General features: G+C 40.3%; 1 protein-coding gene across 1 annotated transcript in view; it reads right to left on the reverse strand.

The window, feature by feature from the left end:
- Positions 1–943: 943 nt before the first annotated feature.
- Positions 944–25,110, reverse strand: part of LOC100666873 (RNA helicase Mov10l1) — a 64,676-nt gene continuing 40,509 nt past the window's right edge. The window contains exons 16-25 of the mRNA XM_064278482.1: positions 19,999–20,241; positions 18,706–18,852; positions 17,970–18,091; positions 15,520–15,619; positions 10,816–10,980; positions 8,455–8,628; positions 6,902–7,051; positions 2,958–3,065; positions 1,466–1,603; positions 944–1,039 (exon numbers count right to left, since the gene is read on the reverse strand). Of these exons, the coding sequence (XP_064134552.1) occupies positions 944–1,039; positions 1,466–1,603; positions 2,958–3,065; positions 6,902–7,051; positions 8,455–8,628; positions 10,816–10,980; positions 15,520–15,619; positions 17,970–18,091; positions 18,706–18,852; positions 19,999–20,241 (1,443 nt within the window). The remainder of the gene's footprint in view (positions 1,040–1,465; positions 1,604–2,957; positions 3,066–6,901; positions 7,052–8,454; positions 8,629–10,815; positions 10,981–15,519; positions 15,620–17,969; positions 18,092–18,705; positions 18,853–19,998; positions 20,242–25,110) is intronic.

Raw genomic sequence — 25,110 nt, forward strand, 5'->3', positions numbered from 1 at the left:
GTTCAACGAATAAGGAAAACCAGTAAACAATTAAAAAAACTAATTTAACCAATTGTAAAATTCCAGTGATGCAAACTTTTTCATCTGGGGAAGACTGCAGTTCATCATCTCAGGATTTATTTAGATCATGGTACACTGCTGGGCAGGAATGGACAGAGCCACCCCTCATCTAGTCAAGGCTACAGATGGAGGGAAAAGCAAAACAAAGGCGGTGAGATAGTGTCTCTACTACAGAAGGGCTAGGCTAATACTAAGAAGAACAAATTCTGCACAAATGACTGGCATTTCTGTTCCTCATGTCATTTTTCAAGTTGCAGTTACATTTATGTGTTCTGGGTGTGCAAAGAAAAGTTGACACCAGACTATAAAAGATGTTATAGGAAAGAACTGCCAGGACTGATCTGAAAGAGGGAACTGAAGTCTAGGAAATAGGAAGTGCTAAGTAGTTGAGAAGGAGCCCTGGTGGCACAGTGGTTAAGTGCTCGGGTGCTAACTGAAAGGTCAGCAGTTTAAACCCACCAGCTGCTCCACAGGAGAAAGGTGTGGCAGTCTGCTTCCATAAAGATTACAGTGTTGGTACCCCCATGGGGCAGTTCTACGCTGTCCTATAGGGGCGCTATATGTTGAATCAACTGGACAACATACAACAACAACATGTATTTGAGAGCAGGCCAACTGCCCTGAAGCTGTGGCCTGGCTTCTGTGCTGTGGCCTGGCCCTGCTTCTCAGTATGAGATGGAGGGTGTGCCCAGGGAAGAGTGGGAAGCTACTACAGAGGCGGTGGTCTGTACACGTGCACACGCATGTACACGCATGCACACACACATGTGCATGCAATCATCCTTCCCTTTTTTGCACATCTCATGAAACTTCTTGTTTTAGATCTGTTACTTCACAACTTCTAAACCTGCCCATCCTTTAGGAAGACAGAAAAGAGAAACATTCACCTTTGTAAGGACTGCAATTCAGGAGGTAAATCACATCCGATGTAAGCACCATTTGTAATACAGTATTCCAGTAAAGCATTGAAACAGGGCTCCTGTTTAAAAAGAAAAAGGAAATGAAGAGAAAAAAGAAGGCCGGTTGCAAATCATACAAAAGCACTTGTGTTTAAAGTAAGAGAAATGGGTCTGCATGTGTCCAGGCAGATACTCTGCCCAGGTACCCTGGCTGGCTAACTAGGGAGGCAATGCAAATGCAAGGACCCCGAGGCAGGAGGTCCCAGGCCTAAGCTGTTATGAGGACACCCCTGTGCCCTAGAGCCTGGTGCACAAATGGTCTGCTCAGCAGAGACTCTCTCTTCGTGGTCCTTCCCGGGCACAGGTCTCGAGCCCTGAGTGATCCAAATCACAGGGGTCAGGCAAAGCTGGCTGGACTCAGTTTCCACAGACGTCATTTTCAGTTGATATGACACCTTTCCCTCTAAACCCTTCCCTTCTTGGTTAAACAAAAGGCCCACACTCACTTTGGCCAGAACGTGAGGGTTTCCCAGCACAATCAGTAAAGCTTTGGTTCTGGTGATTGCAACATTAAATCTTTTTGAGTTGGCCAAGAACCCCAAAAAAAGCTTATTATCTTGAAAATTGATTTCACTTGATCGTACCTAAAAAAATAAAGAAATAATATGTATTTTTGTTGTTATGGAAAGAAATTCACAACATACGAAACAGTTTAGAAATGTCACGAATCACTGTGTCATTTTTGGAAAAACAACAGGAGAAACAAAACTATATTATCTATTTGCGTATACACCTGGAGCAAAATGTTTAGAAGGAAGCACTCCAAAATGCTAACAGTGGTTGAGCTTGGTGGCAAGATTTTGGGTGAATTTTATTTTCTTATCAGAATTTTTTAACATCTGCAATTAACACATACTATCAGTTGTTTTGAAGCAGCAGTCAAGAAATCAATCGGCAGCATATTGCACTGGACAAATCTGGTGCAAAAAACCTCTTTTAACTGTTAAAAAAGCAAAGATGTCACTTTAAGGACTACAGTGCACCTGACCCAAGTCGTAATATTTTCAATCGCCTCATATGCATGCGAAAGCTGGACAATGAGTAAGGAAGACCAAAGAAGAGCTGATGCCTTTGAATTATGACTGCCAGAAGAACAAATAAATCTGTCTTGGAAGAAGTACAGCCAGAATGCTCCTTGGAAGTGAGGATGGCGAGACTTCATCTCATTTACTTTGGACACGTTATCAGAAGGGTCCAGTCCCTGGAGAAGGACACCATGCTTGGTAAAGTAGAGTGTCAGTGAAAAAAAAGGAAGACCCTCAATGAGATGGACTGACACAGTGGCTCCAACAATGGTCTCAAGCATAACAACGATCATGAGATGGCACATGACCTGGCAGTGTTTTGTTCTGTTGTACATAGGGTCGCTATGAGTTGGAACCAACTTGACAGCACCTAACAACAATGACGTGAGTTGAATAGAGATAATTTAAAAGCCTCTGTGCTGCTATTTCACTTTCTTCCCCTTTAATTTCCACCTCTTTCCTAATTCTGTTGTTGCTTTTTCTTACATCTTGTCCCTTGCCTCTACTGCATTTACCACCTTCCCCTGGACACCTCCCCTTTATTGTGTTCTGCACTTTGAATTAGAAAAAAAATCTTCTACGGTTACTGCGCAAGGAGTCTTCATTCCACAACTGAGAAAAGCCCAAAGGCTGTAATGGGTTACTGTTTAGTCTCTGTTTTGTATATCTGAATGTAATGAAAACACAATCAAGAAAATTCCAGTGTGTATCCCCACTAAGGAAACCCTGGTGGCACAGTGGTTGAGTGCCACGGCTGCTAACCAAAGGGTCGGCAGTTAGAATTCACCAAGCGCTCCTTGGAAACTGTGGGGCAGTTCTACTCTGTCCTATAGGGTCGCTATGAGTCGGAATCGACTCGATGGCACTGGGTTAGGTTAGGTTAGTTATCCCCACTAAAAACAGGGTTGCATACAGTTGAAATGATGATAGCCATATATTCTTGTCCTTGAAATTCCTCTACCGATCCAACCTTTATATCCATCAGATCTATGCTTCGCAAAACAATTCTGATTTTCTCCACCTTTAAAACAGACAAAACCGAGAGATTACAGATCTCATCTTACAGATATGACCATTTATTTTTACATAAAATAGTACAAACCCAATATTAAGAAATGTGCAATATCATTTTTCAAGTCTATACCACACTTCATCAACTCTAAAATACCAAATCTTGATTTTAGATATGTTACAATGGGGAAGAAAGGGCCAATGTGTATGAGGATAGTAATCTTTTATGGGGGAAAATCCTCCATCTCCCCCAAGTCCATAGCAATGACAGGGTAATTGTATTTTGTAAAAAAAAAAAATAAATAAAAAGCTATGTCCCCACCTAAAAGTGAGATAACTCTCTTCCTGGACCAGTAGGGGATCCCAATGACAGAGAAAAATGGGAGCTGAAGCCACAGCCTGTCAGGCTTCAGGAGCAAAAAGTAAATTACTGCAACCAGAAATACATATCCAAAGGGATTTGGGCAGCAACAGGAGCAAGGTTCACCCACAGGAAGTGGGGAGGGGTGCTGAGAGGCAGAAGTTGGTTCTGCTGCTGAGGCTGGTCATGGAGGCACTTGTTTTCCTGTGACATGGTTACCAACACTAAATATAAACCTACTGTTTATGGCTAAGCTTTTGTGAAGTAAAAGTATAAAATCATGTTATGACCTGCAACATCATGACAGTGGTTTCTTCTAGAGAGGAAAGGAGGTGAATAGAGCTGAGGAAAGGCATGAAGGAACCTACAGTTCATCTAAAATATTCTGATTATATTAAAATAAACCTGAAATCCAAACCAATTTCACAAAAACTTACGAATCACCTACTATGTAAAAGGCACTACTATCTCATTACTAACACTTCTTGACCTTCCATACATCTCCAAGTTAATTCTAATTCAGTAACTTAATCTAACACATATATTCTAAGCACACATTAGGTGTCAGGTTCTCTGCTATGTGCTGGGAACATAGCAGATAAGGAGACAGATGTGGGTTCCTTACAGTGTAGTTGGGGACCAACCAACCACCCATCTGACCATCCCTCCATCCGCCTGTCCGCCCGTCCGACCATCCGTCCATCTGTCCATCCGTCCAGTTGTCTGTCTGTCCTTCCGTCTGTCCATCTGTCCAACATCCATCCAATGAATGTCTCCTATTTGCCAGACTCTTGTTCTTGGTGCTGGGGACTTATTAGTGACCATGACAAAACCCTGCCCTCACTGCACTTTGATTCTGGTTGCAGAAGACAGATAATGAACCACTAAACATGTTATAAAATGGAATATCAACTATAGTAAGTACTGGGAAACAATGAAGGAAGCTAAGAGTATACAGTGTGACTGGGGGAAGGGGGCCTATATCGAGATTGTCAGGGAAGGGATCTTTGGGGTGATAATGGAGCGGAGACCTGAATGAAGGGAAGGAGCAAGTCGTGCCAAGGATAGGCAGAGGCCAGCCACCCTAAGTTCCACTGCATGTTTCATGAGGCCCTGCCTTTCCACGTGCTGCCCACTATGCCTGAAAACTCTTATCTTTCAAGGTTTATTACAGTATCACCCTTTCCGTGAAGCCTTCCCTGGCTCTCCCAGTCAGACTGCTCTTGGGTTCAACATCTTCCTAAAGGCACTTTCGACCTGGTAGAGTAGACTGTGAATTCCCTGAGGGCAGTATTTGTGCCTCTTGTGTGTGCACACCCAGGGACATAGCCCATTACCTGACACACGGTAGGCATCTATTTTTTTTTTTTAATGAATAAACCACTTTTTAAACAATGTTTACTACTTTCCTTCCAGAGTCTACCTGTATTCCTGAATCTGGCTCTTCTAAAATCTGATTATATAGATTATTCCCTTCTTAATCTCCCATTCAATCTACAAATATTTATTGTATGCTACTCTATGCTAGGGGCTGGTGATAGGCACAAGGTCAGATCTCATAGGCCTTATGGTCAATTAGGAAGATGCAGGGAAACCACCTGTCTATTCAAACGCAGGCACTACAGGAACACAAAGGATGGTCTGGAGCTGATGAGGGTGGTCTGGGAAGGAGTGAGAAAGACATTTCCAGAAACATTACTTGATAGGCGACAAATAACACATTTAACAGTGAAATGTAAAGTATGGCTATTATTTCCACACATAGTTCACACCAACTACAAGTTGGAAGTCACTAACTGCAGGATGTCTTCCAAGAATGTGAAGGTAAAGGAAAGGAGGCACCCTTCTGATAATAAAATACAAGATCAGTGAGTAATGGTTCACAGCAGAGACCTCTAATCTCTGAGGATAGCATGCTCGGGCTCTGGCTTGACCCAAATAGCTAAGCACAGAAGGTATCACTCAAAAAGCAGGATGGTCTGGCCATGGAATCCTAAATATAGAATCATCAGGGAGTTGAGCTACAGCTGTCCCTGGCCACCTCTCCCCACAGCACTCCAGGGGAGGGTACCTGCTGCCCATCATGAATGTCAGTCTGCTCCTGGCTGGGGTGATCACATGGACTCATGGAACTCGATGCCTTTATACACTTCCATCCATGGCTCATTCCCTTCACTTTGTTGGTCCATCTGATAGTCATATTTCTTATGATAAAGTAGTAAAGAATGATCCTGGCCTCTAGACTTGAGTCTCTTTTGAATCTGTATCAGTAAGTACCATCAATACAATCGTGTTAGAATGCCAATGAGGCTGAGGTATTTGCCCTTTAAGGTGAAGGCCATACTTGAGTTTTGCCATAGAAGTACAAATGACATTTTCAGCAAGTCATTTCTTCATTGGGAAGGAGCGTCCCAGTCATGACGCATTGTGCAGGAGTGTCCCATGCTCCACTATATGCCCACAGTGCTCCCTATTTATTGGGACAACCTAAAAGGGCCTTACCCATTTCCAAATGCTCACTAAAGGGGTAAAATCACCCCAGTTTACAGTCACTGCTCTAGGCGGTGGCACATTCACCAAGGTAACACCATCTTGCAGCTAGTCACTAGGCTAGCCTCCTATAACCTGGATGTGTAACTATGTAGGCTTTACAATCTGAATGTTACCCATTACTGTCATATTTTCAACACGCTGAAAGAAAAGTCCATGGGGATTTAAACCAAACATGGACCATTTGTTTGTTAGACCCCAGAAGCTAAGTATAATTAGGCCAAAAGGATTTCTTATAATGCTTATGATCTACAAAAAACAAAGCAATAAGAAAAGCAAGGAAGAGGCATGGGTTGGGCATTTTGAGAAAGGCTAAAATGTGGAACATCGATCTGATATATAATGAGAGGTGAGACCCATAAAAGTGATAGTCTTGAATGTGTTTCAACTCAGAGACTCTTGGAGCCTATATTGGTACATATGAAGAAGAAAGAAGGGAACATTCTTCCACATTGAACATTGGACATAGCAAATGATTTGGTATTGACAGGTCTGGCTTAGTGGTGTGGCATATGGTCCTAAAACATGATGGTGAAGAGAAAGGGCTCTGGCTTTGGATTCTAGTTCCAACACTAACTAGCTGTGTGATATTCAGCACATTACTTTCCTTGTTTGAGCATTTGTAATCTTCTCTTTACAAACAGGAGAAATCAGTACCTAACTCATAGAAAAACCATCTTCAGAGTAAAATAAGATGATGTCTTTTATGGGCTTAGCATAGTGCATGGCACATTAACATGTACTCTGTCATATGAAACAGAGCCACAAGGAAAGAATTTTCCCATCCAAGATACCCACAGAAGCCCCTTTAGGAAACAGTGGTTTTCCATTTAAAGTGAGCTTATTTTTGCCTACCATGGCATTCTATGAACAGCCAAAGAAACAGGGCTGCAATGACATCGTAAAATGAGGCTCTTGGTAAAGCAGCACCATACCTGCTTCCGGTAGGGGGTGATCACACCAATATCACTCGGTGACAGGTTACTTGAGACACACTTGGTAAGAAGACAGCAATAACGCATGACTTGCACTGCTTCAGCTGTATTGAACCATGAGGAGCCTCTTCCTTCCTGCATTTCATTGCCCTATGTTAAGGAGGGGAGAGACAAAGAATGGAGCATAAAGTATAAAAACATCATTTGCTCAACAAGTGTTTATTAAAGGCCTATGTACAAGGCTAATGTTTTGCCAAATCTGACCATTTATGAGTTAGGTGAAAGCAAGAAAGCAATAAATAGAACAGAAAAGATCCCTATTCTTAGGGATCTCACACCATAGCAGGGAAGACTGACATTAATTACATAATTGCTAACAATTGTATGAAGCGCTACAAAGAAGAAAGGCAGGCCCTACAAGAGTGCATAATTGGAGAACTGACGACACCAGAATGGGAGTGGTGATGTGGTCATGGAGGGACTCCTTTATGAAAGGGAGGCTGGAGCTGACTCTGAAGGGTAAGTAGGGATTCGATAGCGAAGTGGGCAGGATGTAGGAGAACAGGGTTATTTGGTGGAGGGGACAGCATGCACACAGGTCCTAAAGTGGGAAGGATCATGACACATTAAGTAAAAAAGGCTGATGTGGCTAAAAAGCTCAGAGTACAGGCGAGAGTAGAAACGAAGGCAGGGTTGAGGCAGGCAGGGATCATTCTGTATAGGAACATGCCGACAGTAATGAGGACCCAATCAAAGGCCAATCAATTCCTCCACACAGGCTCATCCATTCTTTCCCTTGCAAGAAATTTGCTTGCATTCAGTCATCTCCTTGTCAACAGCTATAGCTTTCACTCTTCTGAGTGCTAGCAGCAGAGAAAATTAATTATTAATGGAATGGGAAAGTATAGTAGGGCTTCTCAACTGATAAGAAAATTCAATGAATAGTAACTGATAAAACTATCAAAATCAAGAAAAAAGCAAAAGAGGAAAGAACAATAATAAATTAATAAAAGATGAAGGAATAAAATTAAATAAATGTAGAATAAGTTGAATGATCTCATTAATAAACTGCTTTAAGCCTCACTTTAGCCAGTCTATTTCTATTGCTCTTCTCCAGCAAATGTCTCTTACAAATATCTAACAACAGGTAATATTTGAGTGCTTATATAAAAAAAAAATTTATTTTTACCACTTACCAGGCCATTTTCTAAACCCTATACATGTATTAACCCATTTCATCTGAGAAGTAATCAGCTGTTTGCCTGTCTTCCCCAAGGTTCAAAACCCCCTTGAGGGCAAAGAGATTATTTCTTATTGGTTTTCTGATTTTCAGGGAGTAGCACAATGTCTGTCACATAATAGTCATTTATTAAATGTTTGCCTAATTATCATACAAAGTATACACACAGAACACATATAAAGCACAATCATTTAAAAAAACAGTGTGGTAAATCTTATTTTGTAGCTGGGCACCTGAAATGACTGACTTCCTAGTGTTATTATTTTCACTTAACATAAAAAATCATACAAGAGTTCAAACCGTAAAAACGTACCCTCACACCATGAAAAATGAGAGGAAAACCCTTTCTAGGCAATTTCTCCCAGCCAAGCAAAGAATTCACTATGTTAGGATTTGCACAGACTTCGAGTTCTTGATGATAAAATAGTTTAGATGGCAATGTAAGCAAAGCAGAGTGGGATCTGTAGTTCTTCACAAGCTTTGTAACCTATGAGAGAATATGGGGCACTTTAATAGGGCGATCAATACACAACATACAAGCAACAGTTTTTGTCAATAGAAAAAAAAAGTTCTGCTTGGCAAATGCTAAGAGCCAGATCAAATTCCACTGTCACTGGGCAACTTCCTCTCTTCTGTGAGTGCTTACTTGCATGTTCTCTTCATCTCAAAATGAAATCAGTTGCTTAGGAGGTGCTCTCACCACTAGACCAAGCTCACGAAATGATTTAAGAATATTCGGTCCATTTGTAATATAAAATTGGCTTCCAGAAATAAACAGACATGGATATCGGCAAAAGAGAAGAGAGGCTCTCTTTGAGCCTATTCTGGGTCTGGGCTTCAGGATGCCTAGACATAGCCGAGGAGAGGCAGAGTTTCTGTTAGGAAGGGAGAGCCAGCTTCTGCCCCATGGAGCCAGGAAGCAAGGCAGTCTTGAAAGGGATCAAGGCTGAAGGAAGGTGATACGCGTATTTTATATGCCGGTCATCTGTCTGGCTACATGTGACTCTCTGGGTTCGCTGCCTTGTGACTCCATTGCCTGGAAATGAGGCCTCATTTAAGCTCTCAACTCAGCAGCAGAGAATGAAGGGATTCAGGGCTACTAATGTTGGGGTGGCTATGTAAATGACAACAACTTGGAGCACATGGTGGCTGTGAGATTTTTCCCTCCACTGCCAACCTCAGGAGTATCCAGTTATGATTGTATTGAGGAAGTTGATGATATTGATATCACCAGTGTGCTGAGAAAGAGCAATATCAAACACAGGTTCAGAGCAAAATATTCCTGTACTGTACATGTTTAGAGAATGTTACTTGGCTAGTACTAAGGACCAGTATTACAGATTCAGGATTCTCAAACACTAGTGTTCTGGGGAGCTTCTTAAAATGCAGATTCCAGAGCCCAGATTCTGCCTTGGAGGTCTGCTGAAATCCCAGGAATTTGCATTTTAATAAGCACCTGAAGTGATTCTGATGCAACTGGTAAGAGAACACTGTCTTGGCCTCTTTCTTTGAACATTTTCTTTTCTTTAGGCCAAGTTAAAACAAACAAACAAAAACCAGTTGCCATCAAGTCGACTCTGACTCATGGTGACCTCATGAATGTCACAATAGAACTGTGCTCCATAGGGCTTTCAATAGCTGAGTTTTCAGAAGTAGATCAGCAGGCCTTTCTTCTGAGGTGCCTCTAGGTGGACTTGAATTGCTAACCTTCTGGTTAGCAGCCAAGTGTGTTAATCATTTGCACCACCCAGGGACTCCTAGGCCAAGTTACAAAAGTTATTTGCAACATTAACAGAGTAACACAACCTACATTTTTTTCCTATCATCAACCTCATGGGAAGTCTTCCGTGATGCGTAACTAGGGTATGGCAGGTATTGCACCAGCCCTGGGTGCACAGCACCACTGAGCAGTTTCTATTAACCCAGTGCGGCCAGCGCCATATCTATGGAAAATGGCGCCTATGGTAGGCACTGAAATTCCGCCGTGTCCAAATATCTGACACTCCTCTTTTAGATAATTTTACCATAATATCATCTCAAAAATACAAGTCAAGCTTGTTAACCTTTTAATTAACACATTACTATGCTTGAGGAAGGACGTTGAGCTGAACCAGGTTAGTAGAAAAGGCTCAGTGGCTAAGTGCTCAGGCCTAGTGCAATACCCTAGACACGCCACTGCTTCCATCAACAGTAGAATGCCTGAAATTCCCTGATAACTTGCCAGGGGACCCTGATGAGACAAGGTTCAGTGTCTCTGTGACAAAAGAGCAAGTCTGTATGTGGTTAGGGGAAATGAGTTTGAATTGGCATTCATACATTCCTCATGTAGTTTCTGTTGCCCTGCACGATAATGAGTTTTCTCAGGTGAGAGCATTTGGGCTTCTTACAGTGTAGAGGTGTGAAAGGAACTGAGGGTTTTTCTACCTGATGGATGAAAACTCTATCAAATCTTGCCCTTCTTGGTATTGCAGAAAACTTTTGCCATGGAGTGTGACTTTGGGGGGACAAGGAAATAATGAGATGCAAAGCTTAATTCACTGTGACCACGTTGACACAGAACTGTTCACATATGAGCCACGGAGAATCCTTCTGTGTGGCTATTATGTGCTCTAATACAACTTCACTTATTCATTAAGATAAACTGAACAACAAAAAGGTAAATATGTTAACTTACCATCAAAGGGTTGTATGCACCACAATCACCAAATGCATTTTCATCTCTTTGATACGCTGGTCGAGACATCAATCTTTCCAACATAGACACATTCAGCCCATAAGCCAAAGCAAGTCTGGATTTGACAACTGGTCCAAGCTGCATGGGGTCTCCAGCAAGCACAATCTATGCACACACACACACAAAACAATACCTGGATACTTTTCCCCTCAAAAGAATTTTATGTCCGTAGAAATAAGACATTAAATTACCATAGAGAAGACACACACACAAATGTAGCTAGCTTACTTTGTTTACTTGAGAAGCTTAAGCGGTGTTCTGCAAAGGTAAAATGTTATCATGGTAGTCTTGCCAGGAACTTTACATGAATTATTTCATAAAATTTTAACAACATACCCAAAAGGTAGGCCCTATCATCTGCAATATATAGATGAAGGCATTGAGATTCAGATGGTCTGGCTTGCCCAAGATCATTTAGCTACAACACAGTACAAGCACAACTTGAACCTAGGCCTGTGTGGCTCTAAAGCTGCATTTTTTCCTATAGGCATTTCCCGAACATTTACTGAATGTGCCAGGCTCTGTGTTCAGTGCCCCATAAATAAATCCAATGCAGACTGCAAGTCTCATCCAGAGCCTCAACCTTGAAGGTAATCAATACTATTCTGCTTCTCTCATTCCCTTCACGCAGGGGCACACTAACCAGTAAGGAAGGTACACATGGGCTTACTTGTGTTTACTTCTAATCTGTAGTGCACAATTTCACACTGGTTTCATCATGTCAAAAATGAAAAACAGGTGAAATTGTGCACTACAGATTAGTAAATAAACACAAAAGTAAGCCTGTGCGTACCTTGCTTATTGGCTAATCCGCCCCACCACCATGTTTGCTATTGCCCAAAGTACACATCTCTACATTTACCTAACATTATTTTCCCCCTAATTATTCTTTTTTTTCTCCTCTGTCTCTTCTTCCAAACTTTTTAATTCAGAGATAACGCTCATACAGGGAAGTACACAAAACATAAATGCATGGCTTAATGAATTGTTACAAGGCAAATAGTCATGTAACTACCACTTGAGTAAATAAATGAAAACATTCCCAGCACCCCAGAAACTACTCAAATTCCATATCCCAATCAATTGTCCTTTCCTCCCCAATGGTAACCAGAATCTTCTTTTGCTATAGTTTAATAGGACTCTTTGTGAACTTTATATAAACAGAATAAAACAGTATGCATTCTTTCATGCCTGCCTTCTTTATCTCAGTATGATGTTGATGTGGTTTGTGCATGTTATTGTGTAGTGTTACAGTTTGTTTCCAATGCTGTATCGGAAACATTCTACTGTGTGAAGATACCACCGTTTATTTTTATTTTGCTGTTGACATTAGGTTGTTTTCAAGTTTTGGCTATTACAGACAATGGTACTACAAATAGCTGTTGACAACTGTTGCGATTCATAGGGTTTTCATTGGCTAATTTTAGAAGTAGATCACCAGGCCTTTCTTCCTAGTCTTTCTTAATCTGGAAGCTCTGCTGAAACCTGTCCACCATGGATGACCCTGCTGGTATTTGAAATGCTGGTGGCAGAGCTTCCAGCATCATAGCAACACACAAGCCACCACAGTACGACAAACTGACAGATGGGTGGTGAAAGTTGTCAATGATTTCATTCTACTCAAATCAACAATCAATGTCCATGGAAACAGCAGTCAAAAAATCAAACAACACATTGGGCAAATCTGCTGCAAAAGATCTCTTTAAAGTTTTAAAGGACAAAACAACATTTTGATGACTAAGGTGTGTCTGACACAAGCCCTGGTCTCTTCAATTGCCTCATGAGCATGCAAGTGTTGGATAATGAAAATGGAAGACAGAAGAATTGATGTGTTCGAACTGTGGTGTTGGCGAAGAATATTGAATATATTAAGCAAATCAGTCTTAAAAGAAATAAAATCAGAATGTTCTTTAGAAGTGAGGATGACAAGACTTCAGCTTGTTTACTATGGACACATCATCAGGAAAAACCAATCGCTAGAAAAGGACATCACCTTTGGTAAAGGAGAGGGTCAGCAAAAATGAGAGAAATCCTCGATGAGATGATTTGACATAATGGCCACAACTTTGGACTCAAACATACCAATGATCATGAAGAAGGGATAGTACCAGGCCAGGGTTCGTTCTGTTATATTTAGGGTCACCAGAAGTCAGAGCTGACTTGACAGAACCAACAACAACAATAAGTATGCAGAACAACTGGTGGCAACACTAAGTGGTACTTTGGAATACAGTTTGGCAGTTAGTGGTGCAATTAATTACTCTTTTGTGTGGCCTTTCTAGCCACAGTCTTGTAACTCCCACCCAGGTGATTCTGTGATAGGGTAATTGGGGTCTACCAAGGCTGTTGGTGATAGGATAATATCCACACACCTACAAGGAAGACCAATTAATATGACTATTATTCAAATTTATGCACCAACCATTAAAGCCAAATATGAAGAAACTGAAGACTTTTATCAACTTCAGCAGTCTAAAATTGATCAAACATGCAATCAGGATGCACTGATAATTACTGGTGATTGGAACGAGAAAGTTGGAAACAAAGAAGGATCGGTAGTTGGAAAATACGGCCTTGGTGATAGAAATAATGCCAGAGACTGAATGACAGAATTTTGCAAGACCAACGACTTCTTCATTGCAAATACCTTTTTTCACCAACATAAATGGCGACTATTCACGTGGACCTTGCCAGATGGAACACACAGGGATCAAAATTTGACTGTATCTGTGGAAAGAGATGGTGGAAAAGCTCAATATCATCAGTCAGAACAAGGCCAGGGGCTGACTATGGAACAGACCATCACTTACTCATATGCGAGTTCAAGCTGAAACTGAAGAAAATCAGAGCAAGTCCACGAGAGCCAAAATATGACCTTGAGTATATCCTACCTGAATTTAGAGACCATCTCAAGAATAGAGTTGACGCATTGAACACTAATGACCAAAGACCAGACGAGTTGTGGAATGACATCAAGGACATCATACAGGAAGAAAGCAAGAGGTCATTGAAAAGACAGGAAAGAAAGAAAAGACCAAGACGGATGTCAGAGGAGACTCTGAAACTTGCTCTTGAGTGTTGAGCAGCTAAAGCAAAAGGAAGAATTGATGAAGTAAAAGAACTGAACAGAAGATTTCAAAGGGCCTCTCGAGAAGACAAAGTATTATAATAACATGTGCAAAGAGCTGGAGATGGAAAACCAAAAGGGAAGAACATGTTTCTCAAGCTGAAAGAACTAAAGAAAAAATTCAAGCCTGGAGTTGCAATAGTGAAGGATTCCATGGGGAAAATATTAAATGTCACAGGAAGCATCAAAAGAAGATGGAAGGAATACACAGAGTCATTATACCAAAAAGAATTAGTTGATATTCAACCATTTCAAGAGGTGGCATATGATCAGGAACCTATGGTACTGAAGGAAGAAGTCCAAGCTGCTCTGAAGGCACTGGCGAAAAACAAGGCTCCAGGAATTGACAGAATATCAATTGAGATGTTTCAACAAATGGATGCAGCGCTGGAAGTACTCACTTGTCTATGCCAAGAAATATGGAAGACAGCTTCCTGGCCAACTGACTGGAAAAGATCCATATTTTTGCCTATTCCCAAGAAAGGTGTTCCAACTGAATGTGGAAATTATCGAGCAATATCATTAATATCGCATACAAACAAAAGGAACTGCAGCAATACATTGACAGGGAACTGCCAGAAATTCAGGCCAGATTCAGAAGAGGACATGGAACCAGGGATATCACTGCTGATGTCAGATGGATCCTGGCTGAAAGCAGAGAATACCAGAAGGATGTTTACCTGTGTTTTATTGACTATGCAAGGCATTCGACTGTGTGGATCATAACAAATTATGGATAACATTGCAAAGAATGGGAATTCCAGAACACTTAATTGTGCTCATGAGGAACCTGTACATAGATCACGAGGCAGTTGTTCGGACAGAACAAGGGGATGCTGAGTGGTTTAAAGTCAGGAGAGGTGTGCGTCACGGTTGAAAAGCAAAGATGTCACCTTGAAGACTAAGGTATGCCTGACCCAAGCCATGGTGTTTTCAATCGCATCATATGCATGTGAAAGCTTGACGATGAATAATAAGACCAAAGAAGAACTGATGCCTTTGAATTATGGTGTTGGTGAAGGATATTGAATACACCCTAGACTGCCAGAAGAACGAAGAAATCTGTCTTGGAAGAAGTATAGCCAGAATGCTTCTTAGAAGCAAGGAGGGTGAGACTACATCTCACATACTTTGGACATGTTATCAGGAGGGACCAGTCCCTGGAGAAGGACATCATGCTTGGTAAAGTAGAGAGTCAGCGGAAGAGAGGACTGACACAGTGGCTGCAACAATTGGCTGAAGCATAACATGAGGAACCTGTACATAGACCAAGAGGCAGTCATTCGAACAGAACAAGGGGATACTGCGTGGTTTAGAATCAGGAAATATGTACATTAGGGTTGTATCCTTGTACCATACAACTATATGCATTTGTCAAATGTATTCTTGTAATGTCAGACTTCTACATGGAAAAGAAAGGTGAATTTTGCTATTGGCACATAAAGCCTTAGTTAAAAAACTGAAAAATAACAATAATAAAAATGAAGACAAAGAATCAAAACATAAAGAAGCCTTACCTGGCCTGTGGAGTGTGAAATAAACCCTAGAGGAATAAGGCATTCTGGCTCCGATGCTTGTCCTGCTTCATCCACAAATACATGTGTAAAATGTCCAACTCTAGAATCAAATATGTTTTTTACATTTTAATTTTGGAGGAAGTATTAAGTTGTAAAAAAATTTTAGGAAATCACTGGCTTTTTAGACATTGGTTGCCCATTTTGAATTTTCCCCCAAATAAGTAATGATCAACACTATAGGAAACATAATAGAGGTAGCAGAGTATATTTCTTAGTTAAAAAAAAAAAAAAAACACAGCCATTGTCGTGGAGTCGATTCCAACTCATAGCGACCCTACAGGACGGAGCAGAACTGCCCCACAGAGTTTCCAAGGAGTGCCTGGTGGATTCGAACTGCCGACCCTTTGGTTAGCAGCCGTAGCTCTTAATCACTGCGCCACCAGGGTTTCCATATTTCTTAGGAACATGGACTTTTTGGTGTGTCCTTGGGCAATAATAATAACCACCTCGATAGGCTTGTTATTATAAGGATTAAATGAGTCATATTATTAAAGAGCTAAGCACAGCTTAGCCAATTGTCAGTGACATGTAAATATTTGTTAAATAGAGATTCAAGGGGGGAAGGGGTAAAATGAACAAATTATTGAATGTCTATTTTATACAAGTCTACAATGCTACAAAATTCATATTCTATATCTTGCATTCAGTACCTTATATATAATTCCTAGTGATGGGGTAAACAGATGCTCTAGTCAAAATGCCTGGGTTTGAATCCTGGCTTCACTCGCATATTAGCAGGTTACTTAACCCCTTTTTGCCACAGTTTGCTCACTTGTAATTTGGGTATATCAGCATAATCTCTTCCCTTACACAGTACAGGTGAGAATTAAATTAGTTAATAAACACTTGGCACTTAGGACAGAGCCTGACACATAGCAAGGGTTCAAAAAATGTTACATGTTCTACTATTTTTGTTTTATTTTGATTAAGCCTTTAAGTCATACTATAAGGGATTACCTCATCTTTACAAATGTAGACACTGAGGTACAGAGAAATTTAGTAACCTGAAAATGTTGTGACACAAAAATATTAATTCACAGTTTTTGAGCATTCATGATGCATCAGGCACTGTGATAAGCGTCGTTTATGCATTCTCACTTAATCCTGACAAGGATCCCATGAGGTAGGTACCATATTATCCCATTCTAATATATGAGGAAACTGAGATCTGGAGCAGATACCTAACTCATCCAGTATCGCAAAGCTAATAAGTGACAAGATGTAGACTGAATCTCAGGTCTACCTTCCTGTAGACTCTGAGCTCTTCATCAGTAATTTTATTTCTGCTCTGACTTCCTAAACTGGCTAGATTTCTTGAATTATCTGACTCTCACCTTTCTCAACTATGAAAAGTGAGACAACCACTGTCCTAGGTTTCTCAGGGGGTTTAAAGTACCTAAGAGTCCCTGTACATGTGTTGCTCCAGAAATGAATGTTATTTTTGTTTTCCAACTAATTACAAATTGTAATGAGAGTACGTTCATGTCTTAAAAAGCATGCCTGGGTCTGTAAGTCTCAAGCCTTTGGCCACATAAAGGAGACCTACAGATCCCTCCTTACAAAAGATAAGTGTGTTGCATTCTTTCATTTTCAAGATACTGTCAGAATGTGTGCTCTTTGGGTAGCCTCTACAGATCCGCAACATGCCTACAACATGCCGCTCTGTTGTGTGCCTACATCCTCCACAATACAAGTTGGTGGACTCCTAGGGTCTACCGCAGCACTGGGCATACATGCTGTGCAACTAGATACCTGACTTCGCTGACACTGATCTTAGGCAACCCCGCTCATTTACTAACCAAGCTCACCTTATAATGTCCCCTCTTTCCATCCTTGAATCCATTCAACTCCCTTACTCAAAAGCTCTTCAACAGCCTCCCACTAAATTAGATGAAATACACTTTTTCTACAAGGCCCTAGGTAACAAGCCCTTCCTTTCCAACCTCACCTTATGCTGTTGTTTTCCCTTGTTTACTCTGCTCCAGCCACAATGCCTCCTTTGAGTAATTTAACATGCCAAGATCCTTCTGACCTCAGGACCTTTGCACATGCTATTCCATCTGCCTGGGAATTTTTTCTCTGACCTTCCTTATGTTGGGTTCATCTCCTCTTTTAGGTCTCAGCTCAGACGTCACTTCCTTTAGAGAGAACAACGCTGACCATACTATACAAGTATCTTCCTATCCTCATCGCAGTTCCTTTTTACCATATGCTCTGGGCATATTACAGCAATTACACACTCTGTAATTACTTTGCTTGTTATTGTTAGCCTTCCCACAAACATAAGCTTTCAGAGGACAGAGACCTTTAACTGAGTGGTTCATCACTGATTCTCAGTACCCTAAACAACGCCAAGCCCACATTAGGTACTTTACAAACATTTTAAATACCTTATTCCTAATTGGTAAAAAAGTCCTGCAGTGCTGCATGTTGTAAGTATTATCCTGAAGTGTGAGGCTTTCTGAAGATTGTTGCCATCTTTGCAATATGGTCTAATTGCTTCATTGATTGCCTGAGGAAAAAGTCAATTATTTTTCTCAAATTCTTAAGCATGTATTTAAATGGGACAGAATTACACAACTGGAAGAAATTCTAAAAGAAAATCTTATGCAGTTGCCACTCCTGGTTTTTTTTCCCCTAATAAGAATATGACATGACATATGGTTTTGCACATTCCTCCCCAACACTATCTTTTTCATTCATTTCTAGATTCCTAACCTTTGCAGCAAAAGTTAGAAATCTAGAAGATGAATCCTTTTATAAGAAAATAAGGAACTTATAAGTTTTCTAAAGGGATCCTTATAAGAAAATAAATAAAAAAAAAAAGAATTAAAAAGAGACAATATTTGGGAATAATATGGAAGAGGAGCATTTAGAATTCCATAAGACTAATGACCATAATCTAATTGCTAAGTTATAGAAAACAACATGAAAATATAAGTAAACATCCAGAAATAAGATATATTTAATAAGAAGTTACAGCACAGACAAGAACAAATTCTTGGTTAAGAACTTTCTTTGCATGAGTCTCCACTCTCCTGTCCTCTTTCTCCCACCCAACACACTTCTCATCTCATCCCATGAGAGCACCCTTGTGGAGGCCTTGCTGAGCACCCCAGTGCTCACCTCCTCACATCTGCAGTTGGCGTTCACTCTAACCATGACCCCAGGCTTCAGCACCTTGGTCTCATGTAGCCGCAAACACAAGAGGTCTGTTGTACTGTTGGATGGTGCACAGATTAAAATCCGACTGTTGGGTAGAGCGTTATGCACCTTTGACAAAGACAAGAAAAGACAATCACTGTATCATGGAAACGTAACAATAAGTCTAATATCCAATGTGCATCATATTCATTTAGATGGATTCAGCCCAGTTTAGAGGATAGGGGATGGTTACAGCAAAGAGAACTGGGTTTTATTTTTTGATTCGTCACATCTTTTCAAATGGGCTTTGATATAAACCACTTAATTTCTCGGAGACTCAGGCCAAATGTCAAATGGATATGATTGCTCTGCCTTAACAGAGATGCTGAAAGTTAAGAGGATCATGGGAAAGTTGTTTGAGCTCTGCAGGATTGATAAACTACTCTTCAAACACAGAAACTGTTTAATATTTATTTCTATGCACCCAGCTCAGCAGTGTAATAGTAAGTGCTCACAAATGTTTTGCTGATCTGAACCAGTGAATGGTACCAAAATACTAAATACACACCATCTTTAGAAATATAAAGGACATCAGGACTTCTGCAGAATGGTAGCTTTCACTACAGTATCCAAAAAAGAAACTAAACCCAGTGCCGTCGAGTCGATTCCAACTCACGGCGACCCTACAGGACAGAGTACAACTGCCCCATAGAGTTTCCAAGGAGCGCCGGCAGATTCGAACTGCCATCCCTTTGGTTAGCAGCCGTAGCACTTAACCACTACGCAACCGTGGTTTCCTCACTACAGTATACGTAATGTTATTCTGTAGCAAACTTTCATGACAAATAGACTTCTAAGTATATTTTTATTAAATTATTAAATATAATTCAGTATAAATTACGTAATTAAGCATTAAATATAAGTAAGTGTAATTTAATAAGCTTAGTTAGTAGGATTTAGAAAGAAGCCCTAATAACTAAGCTTATTAAATTACACTTATTCATACAAAACAAACATAACTGAATAGTTTGGAAGAACTGAAATTTCTCAACCTCCTTACAATGTTGTGATTCTATAATATAAACTAACAAATTCTTGATGAATTAAACACAATAAATGAATAAGAGTACTGGAGCCCAGTTTATTAACCATTTAACAATAGTTTAGTTTCATCCCACATAATCTTATACTTTTAGAACTTCATTCATAACTATACATTTAAAACTTCAGAAATGTATCATCTCATAGGATTCATGGTATTCCAGCTATTATTACCTGTAAAGTTGCTTCTATTAATGTAACTGTTTTTCCAGTTCCAGGAGGGCCAAAAAGGATATATGGGATTGGTCGACATTCACCATTCAGTATCCTTCTAACTGCTGATTTCTGATTTTCATTCAGCAATGGATTGAAAAATTTCAGATTTCTTATTTTAGAGGTTGGACTTCTACTTTCTGCATTCAAAGCGGAGACACAAAGTATCAGTTGCAAACGAAAAAAGTTGAATATCAGTAGAAACTATTGTTATCTAAATAAAGTGTTAACAGTACAAACTGCCTTGAAGGCTAAAATAAAAGCAAAGGCATACAGGAAAAACTCTTTAGTTTACCTTTCATAAAACAACACCAAACCAAAAAAACCAAATCCATTGCTGTCAAGTCCATTCCGACTCACAGTGAGCCTATAGGAGAGAGTAGAGCTGCCCCATAGGGTTTCCAAGGAGTGGCTGGTGGATTTGAACTGCTGACCTTTCGGTTAGCAGCTGTAGCTCTTAAACTTGTTACCATTGAGTCAATTCGACTCATAGTGGCCCTACAGGACAGACTAGAACTGTCCCATAGGGTTTCCAAGGAGCACCTGGTAGATTTGAACTATTGACCTGTGGTTAGCAGCCGTAGCTCTTAACCACTATGCTACCAGGGTTTCCGTAGCTCTTAACCTCTGCAATAAAACGAGGCAAACTCTTTAAGAAGCTATTTGAGTCATCATTAAGCACAGTTAGGAAAATTACCCTAGTTTTCAGAAGGGAGAAAAACTAGGTCATGCAGTCCATGTTGTTGTTTCTAGCTGCTGTTGAGTTGGCCCCTGACTCATGGCGACCCTGTGCACAAGGGAATGAAATGCTGGTCCTGCACCATCCACGTGATTGGTTGTGGATCAGACTGTTGAGATTCATAGGGTTTTCACTGGCTGATTTTTGGTAGATTGCCAGGCCTTTCTTCCTAGTCTGCCTTAGTCTGGAAGCTCTGCTGAAACCTGTTCAGCATGATAGCAACACACAAGCCTCCACTGACAGACAGAGGGTGGCTGTGCACGAGGTGTACTGGCTGGGAGTTGAACCAGGGTCTCCAGTAATACCTCTGCCTAAATATCCATTGGCACTGAAAATATTAGCCATGGTTTTGAAATGCCTGAGAGATGAAAAGATCACATGGCAAGAATAATACATAATTGCAAACATTTAAAAAAAATATCTAACCTAAAATATTTACTCTTTACCAGTGTTCAATAAAGATAAACTTTTCTCATTATGCATAATACAATTTCCACAGTCTAAAAAAATCTCCCAATCTTTTTTTCTTTCCTCCTAAGAGTATTTTTCCTGGCACCTAGTTACTGGGCAAATATCACTTTAGTTGCTCTACTGTAAACCCTAATTTTCCAAACCCTTCACAAATATGCTCCTAGATTGTCTCTTCAGCAAAGGTTACCATACCTGGCACATCCAATGTTCTGACCCTCCCATGTTTAGTTTGGGCCATCATTCTTTCTCTATTCTACAAAAAAAAAATGCAGAAAAAGGTTAAGAGTAAAAAATGCTGATAAAGAACATCTTTGTGCTCATACTGGCTTATTTTAGAGATGAATACATTCTGAATATTCACTTATTATAATAATATCTCTTTCAATAGATCCACAGGACATTACTTTTAATACATAAGGCTAATACAGAAGGAAATTTGACAAAACATTGTTTAAAAGGTTTATGTTTCTTTTTTGGACTCCCTTTTTAAAATAAATACAAATAAACTAAGTTTTATAAAGAAGAAATATTGAAACCAAAACAAAGAATTACATTTTATATTAAATGCTGCTTCTTTTCAAGGCTCTTGATTGTGGTCAGTGCTGACAATGCTTACCTATTTTAGGACATGGGCTGAAGGAACAGACCAGTGACATCACTCTCTCTGGTGAGCTTAGTGTACCAAATTGAAAATGAAAATTTTCAAGGTCTTTACATTTATTTACTTTATAATTAAGTATAACTTTTATTTCATGTTGTTTGAGTCTATTTTATTTTATGACTGGTTGAGAAAGGTAGAAATAGTCTATGTTATAAAGTATTCGGGGCCTAGACAGACATGGTGGCAGGCAGTTTGGAATACCAGCTGAAAGAAAGCAAGGCAGTTAAAAATGTCATGCACAGTACTGAGAGCTCAGAGGGTAAGAGATATCATGTGATAGAGGTCAGGGAATTATTCTAAAAATGTCTCCCAGTTCCCTGTGAGGCACATAGTAGTATATCCCTCACTTACCTAGACCAAAGCACATTGAGACCAACAAATATGAATACCTTGTAGGGACCAGACACAGCACTATGTGGGATTTGCTCTGATCACCTCCTATCCCTTTCAAGACCATATTATTTTCTGCTTTGAATTTTTTTTGTGCCAGAGCGGGGGTTGATATCATGTGTTTTCATTAATGGAAGCATTGCTGAGTCATGGGAGTGTGTTTAAATTTTTGGTTGGTAATATGGATTTTGAGAAATATTATTTGGGAATACAGGGACCCACAAACCTCAGGGGGTTCTTGGGAGCCACGATTGGTGAGTGCCCATTTGTCCCACTGTTCACAGGAGGCAAGATTTATTGCCACACACACACACAAACTCATCAAGGTTCCCTAACTATCAGAAGGCTTATCTAGCTGTATAAAAGCCAAAAGAGACAAAATTTTTACTCAATCACACATCCCGGAGGCACTACCTCATATTTAAGGCTGATACCTCAGCTATTTTGCTTCAATGAATGTTTCTTTCACCTTCCACTGTTACACAAGTTCCCACTGGAGGGCAGCAAATACTTTTAGTGGGAAAAGTAGAGTCTCAAGAAACATGAGAGCTGGAAAAAGTAGATGGGATATGGTATGTCCCATGGGTCATGAAAGGGCTATTTACCTAGGGGTGGATTAACCAGTAGCAAGGTACATATGAGCTTAATTGTGGTTATTTACTCTGTAGTGCACAATTTCACATGGCATGTGGTAAAACCCATGTAAAACTGTGTACTACAGATTAATAAGTAAGCATAGGTAAGCCTGTGTGTATCTTGCTTATTGGGTAATCTGTCCCTTGGTGAGGAGGGATTCCCCTTTCTAAATAGTACTAGATGGGCAAACACATGACACCCAACACTGGACAGATGAGATTGGCAATCGTTTTTTAGTCACATACAGTCACAGCTTGGGGGAGGAGGATACCACATGCCATATGCCATACAGAGGTACACAGAGGTTGCACTCAGGAGCAGAATGAACCAGCAGGGGCTGGGGGAGGCAGGCTTTGTGGTATCCAGCGGGTGGGGTAACCTGTGGTTCCTGTGGAGGATGTGGTTAATTTGTTTAATAATTTCTTGGGCTGGCAGAGGGGTGAAACACATTTGGTTGAGGACTGGGTTGGGTCCAGCTGGTCTAGCTGACAGGGGAACTAGCTAGTGAGGGGGGACCTTTCCTGCTGGGTGGGGGACATTTTTGGCAAGAGGGGAAGTTATGGTTAGGCCTTTTTGGGGCCCTGTGAAGCTCAAAGAGGAAACCCTGGTGGTATAGTGGTTAAGAGCTACAGCTGCTAACCAAAAGGTCAGCAGTTTGAATCCACCAGGTGCTTCCTGGAAACTCTATGGAGCAGTTCTATCTACTGTCCTATAGGGTCACTATGAGTCGGAATCGATTCGACGGCAATGGGTTTGGTTTGGGTTTTGAGGCTCAAAGAAGTCAAGGCAGCACTTGAAATTTTAGATCTTACAATATAAGGATACGTGAATGAAAACAAAACAAAGCAAACGCGTAGCTGAATGCCCTGTCCTGAAAGAAATGACATTCTAGCAGGCCTCAGTTGACTTAACCTATCTTAATATTTGATTTAGTCATTCCCTCCTCCAAGAAACACTTCCTTCATTTGGCTTTCAGAACACCTAACTCTCTGCTTTCACTCACTTTCCTTTTCTAGTTTCTCCTTTTCCTCCCAATTTCATTGCTGGAGTGCCTAAGGGCTCAGTTCTTGAGCCTCTTTTTTTCCCTGTATACTTTCACTTTCTGGGTGATCTCAACCAATCTCAGGGCTTTAAATATCACCAATATGCTGATGAATTCCAAATTTATACATTTATAAAAAAAGTGCCTACAACAATGACTTGGGAGTTTAGCAGAGAAAAATAGGAATCAATGGACCATTTCTGAACTTTCATATAAATAGGGCATGGGAGAATGAAACACCTTACACATGCGAGGTGACAGCCCCAGAAAAGATCCATGTTTCTGCAGTAGTTCTCTATCCTATATTGAACATATCCATTGGAAACACCTGTGTGGCTTTAAACATACCCATGTGGAGGTCCCTCCACAGACCAATTAAATCAGAATCTCTGGAGGCCAACTCTCACACAATGGTCTCCACAGCTCTTCTATACTGTCTTCTCATCACATTTGCCAGAGCGATTCTGTCAAATTAAGTCAAGACTTCCACTTCCAGGTACAATGTACTACAGTGGTTCTCAAAATGTTAACATGAATAAGAATCACCTGGAAGGGTTGTTAAACAGACTGCTAGGTACCACTTATAAAGTTGCTTACTCAATGAGTCTGGGAAGGGACCTAAGAATATGCATTTCTATCAAATTTCCCTTTCCTTGGAAACCTTGCTGATGGAAGATATTTTCTGGAGCCTCTATTGTTCTTTATACAAAATGTCAGGCAACCAATCATAAATTGCTAGATAGGTGAAAGGCAGAAAAATGTAATCAGTAATAAGGAGAAAAAAAGACCAGACCCACAGATGATTCAAATATTGAAGTTAGCAAAGACTTTAAAATAATTATATTAACAGATCACAGAAAACAAGGTAAGACTGATAAATGGATAAAAGATGGACAATGTAAACAGAATTGGTATCTATAAAAAAGAAAAAAAAATATCCTGGACTTAAAAATCACAATTAGGGACTGATTTAAGATTAAACTAGAAATAATAGAATGCATGATTAATTATAAAAATGCAGCTATAAAAGCAATTCAACGGAGCCTTTTCAACAAATGGTGCCAGTGCACTAAAATAAACATAGGCAAAAAGGAATCCTCACACCTTATACAAATATTAACTCTAAATGGATCT

This window comes from Loxodonta africana, chromosome X, assembly GCF_030014295.1.
Source record: "Loxodonta africana isolate mLoxAfr1 chromosome X, mLoxAfr1.hap2, whole genome shotgun sequence".
Classification (NCBI taxonomy): domain Eukaryota; kingdom Metazoa; phylum Chordata; class Mammalia; order Proboscidea; family Elephantidae; genus Loxodonta; species Loxodonta africana.